At 40.9% G+C, this 8,298-nt stretch overlaps 1 protein-coding gene across 2 annotated transcripts in view; it reads left to right on the top strand.

The window, feature by feature from the left end:
- Nucleotides 1-4,726, top strand: part of det1 (DET1 partner of COP1 E3 ubiquitin ligase) — a 6,085-nt gene extending 1,359 nt beyond the window's left edge. Inside the window, exons 2-9 of one of the 2 annotated variants that reach the window (XM_088379659.1) lie at nt 721-998; nt 1,106-1,372; nt 1,472-1,684; nt 1,803-2,020; nt 2,631-2,760; nt 3,132-3,322; nt 3,472-3,663; nt 4,206-4,726. In XM_088379659.1, the coding sequence (XP_088235785.1) occupies nt 747-998; nt 1,106-1,372; nt 1,472-1,684; nt 1,803-2,020; nt 2,631-2,760; nt 3,132-3,322; nt 3,472-3,663; nt 4,206-4,395 (1,653 nt within the window). In that variant the 5' untranslated portion in view covers nt 721-746 and the 3' untranslated portion in view covers nt 4,396-4,726. Of the gene's footprint in view, nt 1-674; nt 999-1,105; nt 1,373-1,471; nt 1,685-1,802; nt 2,021-2,630; nt 2,761-3,131; nt 3,323-3,471; nt 3,664-4,205 lie in introns of both variants that reach the window. The other variant, XM_088379657.1, reaches the window with a different exon arrangement.
- The last annotated feature ends 3,572 nt before the right edge of the window (nt 4,727-8,298 follow it).

Raw genomic sequence — 8,298 nt, 5'->3', positions numbered from 1 at the left:
AAATGAACCATTAGTCGTTATTTTAGTTTAATGTTCTTTGAGCCCTTTTGCTCTTTCTTATTAGGCAATTCTGAGCCCTCTTAACTGGAAAATTGAAGAAATCTGTGTCAGGAATTGCTACAGTTGTCTATGAACGCAAATTATCATTGAGTACTGTGTATGGGTGAAGTACATGAGTAGATTTCTTGATGTTCGATCAATATGAAATCACATGAAAATATGATGTAGAGTATTTGTGTAAATAATTTCATGTTGTTATGTAGTTACTATGTATTTTTTCATAATCTGACTTTATTCCCACTTGTTTTGGATCTGGAGCTTTGGCAAGCTTGTGGTTTTCATCTCTGTTTTCAACAGCTGTTGACATAAATGAGCTTGGATGAGCTAAAATTTTCAGTTATTAGTTGTACTGGCTCCATTTCCTCCTCGCGATGCGCTATAGTTCTCCATTTAATAAGATGGTTCTTTTTATGAATTAGAACATAAATCTAAAATCATACATGTAAACCAACCCTCCATACCAAACCCCCCCATGTGTAATAAATTAAGGGCCTGAAATGTGCTCCGCATAAAAGTTACTCAGTGCTAACTGTTCCCTTTTTCAGTTGTGGTTTAAAAACAGCCTCTGATAACATTTCTTCATTTTCTCCTTTTCTGTTTTTCCCTAAACAAAGAGCTAGCTTGGCAATAATGTAGTGGTTCAGCTCCGCTACCGAATAGGCAGAGCTTTGAGGCAATACCGGTTGATGATGGATGAAGACATTCCCACCATTAAGCCCAGACGAATCCAGAATCAAAATGTGGTCTATCGGCTTGAGAAGCGTCGGATCTGTTCGGGCCGTTCGGGTGCTCACTGGTACGGAGTACGCTGCTTCCACCAGAACCTGTTTCCCAACTTTACGGTGGTCAACGTGGAAAAGCCGCCCTGTTTCCTGAGGAAGTTCTCACCTGATGGACGCTGTTTCATCGCCTTCTCATCTGACCAGACTTCTCTAGAGGTAAAATTCAATTTATTGTTATTTTTTGACTGATGTGAGCTAGTCAGAAGCTATTGACAACAATTACTAATACTAAGAACTCTTCATATATTGATTGATCCTTTTAGATTTATGAATACCAAGGCTGCCAAGCTGCCCAGGACTTGCTGAGAGGCCAGGAGAGTGAAACTCTTTTAACAGCCAATGACCAGCGCTCCCTCAACATCCGAGGCCGCCTATTTGAACGTTTTTTCTCCTTGCTCCACGTGACCAATGTGGCGTCAAATGGAGAGCACCTCAACCGCGAATGTAGCCTCTTCACTGACGACTGCCGCTATGTCATTGTTGGCTCAGCTGTGTATGTCCCCGAGGAGCCACAACCGTACTTCTTTGAGGTACAGCATGAAAATCATAACTGCTGTGCAAAATTAAAACCGCTTCATCCAGTCAGTCTCTTGTTGTTCAACATACTTTATGCTGTGCTCCGCAAACAGGTTTATCGCAACAACGAATCTGTGACTCCGAACCCTCGGTCGCCTTTGGAGGACTATTCCCTCCACATCATCGACCTCCATACAGGCAGACTGTGTGATACCAGGTCCTTTAAATTTGACAAGATCATCCTGTCCCACAATCAGGGTCTCTACCTCTACAGAAACATCCTGGCCGTGTTGTCGGTCCAGCAGCAGACCATACATGTTTTTCAGGTAGTCTGATTTTTCTGGCATGACACACTAAATTACACAAAGCTATCAACTGCTGCTATAGAGAGATTATTCAGAAAATATCTTGGAGCATCCTCTAATCATCGCCTGGTCTTTGCAGGTGACGCCAGAGGGAACATTTCTGGATGTTCGGACCATAGGACGGTTTTGTTATGAAGATGACCTCCTGACTCTTTTGACTGTTTACTCTGAGTCTGAGAGCCAGCCGGGCATCCCGCGTCTCTACACAGACAAAACAATCAACTCTCTTAAGCACAGGCTACTGGTCTACCTGTGGAGAAGGGCTGAACAGGATGGCAGTGCTACAGCCAAGAGGAGGTACACAGTCTGACATTTTGGCTTATTTTACCCCTGGATTGGTTTCTTTTCAGCTCTTCCCGATTTTCTGCAGATTTTACCTCGAATTTTGGTTTTGTGTCCTATATTTGTTATTCAAATGTACTGTTTTTTTCTGGGTTTCGGCACCAACACTTTGAAGCAAAAATTTCCAAGCTGCTTCAAGATACTTCATGTAAAAGCAGGATCTGTGCTAATCCTAAAGAATAAATTCTTTAAATTGCAGTGGAACGACTTAGGTTGACAACAATCTTTTTTGTAACACAGGTCAACATCCAAATTGTTCATATTTTGAAAACCATAGGAAATGATGAAAATGTCTGACTGCCCCCATCAATGCAATGATAAACTGCATGAAATTAGATAAAGTACCAGAGATTAACGACTAATATGAAACAATAATAAGTGTGAATTCACTGGTCAGTTTTGTAACCCCACATTACACGGTACCGGTCCGTGGCCCAGTGGTTGGAGACTGCTGGATTAGAATGTATACCTGACATTTATTTATGTTTATTTTTTTATTTATATCTATTTTTTGCAACAGTATCTGCTGTTCTCGTTCATCAATGAATTTGAATGTTCCTATTAGATTTTTCCAGTTTTTCGATCAGCTAAGGAGACTGAGGATGTGGAAGATGCAGTTGCTGGATGAGCATCATCTCTTGATTAAATATACAAGTGAAGACGTGGTTACGCTCAGGGTCACAGACCCCTCACAGGTACAAATGCACGCTCGCACACACACACACACACGAACACACGGGGTCTTTGTTGGGTTTTTCCTATTGCCCCGTGTCTTTTGTTGTCCGTGCTGTATGAAAAATATTCCTTTTTTTCTCGTCTCCAAGGCCTATCTTTCTTTCTACACACTTGGTTCAGTCCTGTGACTCATTCAGAACATCAACAAATGAATTACACCGTATTTCTATGCATTTTTCACAAACATAAGCAAGAATTTTCAAGTATCATGCAACATTTTGGTATTCCTGACCTCAGTATTGCTGGTTTTTTTTTCCACTCCGGTGTATTACAGTAAATATTTCCACCTTCTTTCTTATATCCCTCAAAATACCTCATCTTTCTGTGGCAGCCGTCTTTCTTTGCCGTGTACAACATGGTATCGACAGAGGTTCTGGCCGTCTTTGAGAACACTTCCGATCAGCTGCTGGAGCTGTTTGAAAATTTCTGCGACTTATTCAGGAATGCCACGCTGCACAGCCAGGCTGTCCAATTCCCCTGTTCCGCTTCGTCCAATAACTACGCTCGCCAAGTCCAAAGAAGGTACAATGAAGAGAAACCACATTGCTAACTGTACTAGTTTTCTTTCATGTGCTCTTTGGCACGTTGGATTTATGGCGGCATTGTTGAAAACTCCGACAGTTGACTTTAGAGTGTCAACGTTGGCTTGCATCTGTCTGTGTGTGACTCAGATTCAAAGACACCATCGTGCATGCCAAACATGGCGGCCATACAGAGGCGGTCCGGCGGCTGCTGGGTCAGTTGCCCATTAGTGCACAGTCCTACAGCAGTAGCCCTTACCTAGACCTGTCGCTATTCAGCTACGATGACAAGTGGGTGTCCGTGATGGAGAGGCCCAAGACCTGTGGAGACCACCCAATCAGGTAGAGAGCACATGGAGGGGGGGGGATAGTTGCAATCCATCGCTCAGTCAATGTTTTTAAAACTCTCAATAGCAAGCAAAAAATTTGACACTCCACCACTAGTTGGCAGCAGCAAACTTTAGAACACGATGTCAAACTCAAAGCCCGGGGGCCAAGTACACCCCGCCACATCAAAAAAAACCAAAAAAAAAAACAGGAATCTTGCTCCAAAAGGTGGACCAATTTGTCGGAAATCTCATCCCCCAAAAAGCTCTTAAATCACTACAGATCTTTTTAGTGGTGGGAATTTTAGAACTGACATCATTCAATGTTCAGTCCAGTTCGGTGTCCCTTTAATAGTATTTTCATTGAATGCAATGAGGAAATTTGATCTAAGTTCAGAGCTTAGTAACAGTAAGAATTAAAGTCAAATGTCAATGTACTGCAAAGTCTCAGTAGTAATATTGAGACAAAATACTGCAACTGAGGTCAAAAATTTTCTTCAAATGCATCACAATTTATTTATTTATTTTTTGTCTCTGTGTGTGTGTGAAACATATCAGGTTCTATGCACGTGACTCTGGCCTCCTGAAATTTAAGATCCAGGCGGGCTTGCTCGGACGGCCGGTCAACCACTCTGTGCGGCGTTTGGTCGCTTTCACCTTCCACCCTTTTGAACCTTTTGCCATTTCTGTCCAGCGCACGAATGCGGAGTATGTGGTCAACTTCCACATGAGGCATGTTTATGCGTGAAGAGCTTTTATTTGTGGGTACTGGAGACTCTTGGTAAGTTGGCGTTTTTCTGAGCTCCTTTGCCTCCTCCTCCCCAGCCAAGAGACACTTTTAAATGGAAAACACTGACTACATACGGATTTGTGCAAGAGAGTAGTTACCTGGATTTTCAAGGAGAAAACCAATGGTTGTTTACTCAGAAATTGCACACTAGGTTGTACCGCAATCACCCATCATTTTCTGATATGGTTAAAAGGCGTTTTAGACTTTTTTTTTTTTTTAATTTTGGTCTGTTTTAGTGTACACATAATTTGTGTATATTTTATAATAAAATGAACAATTTGTTTGTTTACATTGTGTTGGTCTTTTGCTTATTTAAACCAAGAAGATGTGTGGGAGAAATAAATAAGTAGTAGAAGTAGTAGTAGAAATAGGCAACCTATTTTTCTTAATTGCTGACCTTGGAACCAATCTCTCCACTTTACCATGGTATTTTTATGTTTTCTTGTATGCTGTCTACCATTATGTTAGGAAAGCTTTGGTGAAAAATGAAAGTCATTTCGGTAAATGTCCTTTTTTTTTCTGTCATTGACTCTTTTGTTGTTAAATGTACAAACTGGAGTCAACTGGTGTGTTTTTGCCATGATGATTAATAATGAATGACAAATGCTGTGTTCCTTGTGAACACCATTTATTCTCCTTGGAGTCTTTTGCAGGATTTTAATGGGATTCATATATTTTCACAGCATTAGTATCAGCATGTGTTTTGATTTTGTTTTACATATTTCCGTCAGTAAATTGCACAACCTAACATTTTTTCCCCCCACACATTTTGATTGATTTTACATTACCCAAGTCATTCTCTTATATCTTTTTATTTCTGACTGAGCAAACTTACCTATTCAGCATTGGATTAAATACCTACTTCCCCTTTGGTCACGGGCTGCATTTCTAAAACAACAAATGGAAATGCAGCCGAAGAATTGAACTTACATGGCAGTCACGCGGGCTGCAAACAAACGCGCTGAATATTAAGCAACGTTAAGCACTCAACACATGGTCACAAATATGCAAATGATCTGACACACCTTCACGCAACCTGTGACAACACCACTGACATGACTGCAAAGTTGCTAATACGGAATAATAGGTGTGTAATAAACAGTCGTGACGGCACATGTCCATCCAGGTGCAGGGCGTCACAGTGGTATGAGGAGCAGGTGCTGAGGGATTAAGTGTTCTCTTGTCTAGCCTCTGGTTACACACCCCACTGAACCTGTGAGGTGTGTGTGCGAATCTGAAAGACTGTCCAGTGGCGCTTTAAACTACGCCAAAGAGACAGTCAGATGAAAAGAGCTAAGGAGATGGGGAGCAACTAAAAAGTGGGGAGACAAGTGGAAACCAGTAGGCAGCAATATGAGGACAGATAGCCATTCCGACTCGATCTGGTCAAGATGTGACACAAGCAAGATAGTGCATTTCCTGCGATTAGGGGGACATCGTTACATCATTATCATTATATTTGTTTATGTAAGCTGATGTTTAACAACATGCTGTGATAATCATCTAATTACAGGAAGTGCACGCAGCAGGCCCACATTCAGAAGGACACATCATCTGTTGTTAAATCCGTGGAGAAAAACTGATGGAGGAAAATTTGCGTAAATCTTTTGTGTTTTACTCCAGTGCTCAATCTGCTGTTTAACACAATGAATTTTGAACGAGTATGTCCGAACCATTAAGGATGCAGTTATCAGAATTGCAATCAAATGGCTAGATTAAATGAAATATATCAGATGAGTTGAGCACCCTGTTTTGTTTCCATTGGACCAGTAGCGTTCTAAGAAACAGGTAAAGCCAGCGCTTTCGCTTTCACCTTGGTTGGTCGCTATGGTTGCCTGGTAACCTCGTCTTTTCTAATTGCTGTCGTCTTGGCAACAGCACAAGCAATGTAATCCAGAAAAGGCCACAATCCTAACTGTTTTTTCTTGGTCCCCTTCTCCAAGCACATTGAGGCTCATTAAGCATTGGTAACCTTCAAATACATTTGACCCATACAAGATGTTGTACAGTGTGAGCTGCAGCGTAACATTTTTGTCCACCAGCAATTACTGTACAAAACATGGCTAAGACCCTTAGGAAGGTTTTTATTTTGGAACTTTTATCTTTACATTAACTTTTTAAATGGATGCTTTTAAGCATGTCACAAAGGTGGTTATGGATATTCAATTTCGGAACCGTTGCAATACGTGAGGAGGTATGGTAGCAATGGATAAAAATGCTGGTTGCGCCACATCAATGTTCGATCAACATCAGATTAATTGGGGGGGGGGTACACAGTGTGATTTCTACATGCTTTCCTTGTCAAGGACTGAAAGGCTGAGAATTTGCACGAGAGCCTCGCTGCAAAGCAATGCGTTTGCTTCGAATGTGTGCGAAGGAAGGTGCACAGTCCATGCTGAGACAAGAGCAATTAATGATATGGATTCAAGGTAGGCACTGAAATAAAGGTCAGAGCAGATTTACCAGGGTGGATTTTATTATCACTCCCTACCATGCACGCACACACACACACACACCCCTACCTTTTGCCCCCCTCCAACTCCCACCCTTCCCCCTCTTTTATATATGAAGCCGACAAGTCCCTTGATGGCTGAAAAGCCACAATTTTATTGTCAATAGATAGCAGCTGTGTTTCCTTTCCTCTCTGAATCATTCCTTCTTCACATTAGCTCTCTATTGATGTTTGGTTTGTTATAATACGGGACAGCAGCGAATCATCTAGACAAGCACAAAACAAATACCTCTATGTAGGTATTCCTATGAGAACTTTGTCACCATATACGAAGTATATACACCTGTATAAAAGCAAAATTGGTTAAAAATGCAACTGTTATGGCAGTTGTACAGATTTTTTTGATGGAGGTTTTGAATTATTTGTCTCTATTGAATGGGGTTCATAATTTGTGCTTAACCTAGACTTGTACTGCCTCAGTGTCAGTAAATCTGTATCATCTCCTAATATAGCTGTACAAGAGCTGTATATTGTTTTAAAGTGCCTTAATGCAGCAAATAATCTTCCATTCTCATTGACGCTATCAGAGAAGTATTATTTTCTTAATGTATTGTGGTTGTAGTTTGCAGTGGTGTAGAGCTGGAAGACATCATAATACAGAATCCCTCCCTCCCCCCTCCAAAACTTGACATTTTATAGTCTTATACCAAAGTGCTTCAAACTTTTAAAGCACATGATGTAGTAATCTTTATATGCAGTCCCTGTCTCTCTTCTGCACTCAAAGAAACGTCGGCCACGGAACTTCTCGTCTCGCCACCTTCTAGCTTATTTTGATTTGATTTGTGAAGGCCCTATTCCAATGAACTACAAACAACTGCTTAAAAATCACAACCAAAAATACAGGTGTATTTTGCATGAGTCACTTTTAACCATTTATATGTCTGCTTTTGTTTGCACAAGTAGGATACAAATTTCCGAAACTTGAAATAGAATGGTGATGTTTGTTTTTATTTTGCCACCTCTATGATGTTTACGCAGTATTGTTGCGTACTGCTCTGGCCGCACAACAGGGCTACAGATTTTAGACACTACTGTGCCTCTTCCGTTTATATTTAATAATATTATATGTCAGCACTAGCGGATGCATTTCCATTTGGCGCAGGTCTGTTTAATGTCACTTCAAAATAGAGAAAAGGTAAGTAGTCATAGCGAGTTGTATTTTGTTTTATAGAATGCCGGAAAATGGTATGGTACACCATTACCGTGATATAAAAATGGCCTATATCATGATAACATCTTTTTTTCCCCCCATATTGCCCAGTATAATGTCAAATGATGACCATTTTAGGGTGGGGGACACCTTCTAAGAGCTGTTTGTCATATTTGTCCTCGAGTGCGGCTAGATTTGG

Source organism: Syngnathus floridae, chromosome 6, assembly GCF_059516105.1.
Source record: "Syngnathus floridae isolate MCC-2025c chromosome 6, RoL_Sflo_1.0, whole genome shotgun sequence".
Lineage (NCBI taxonomy): Eukaryota > Metazoa > Chordata > Actinopteri > Syngnathiformes > Syngnathidae > Syngnathus > Syngnathus floridae.
Note: the sequence above shows the minus strand (reverse complement) of the source record. Positions and strands in the feature narration are given on the sequence as shown.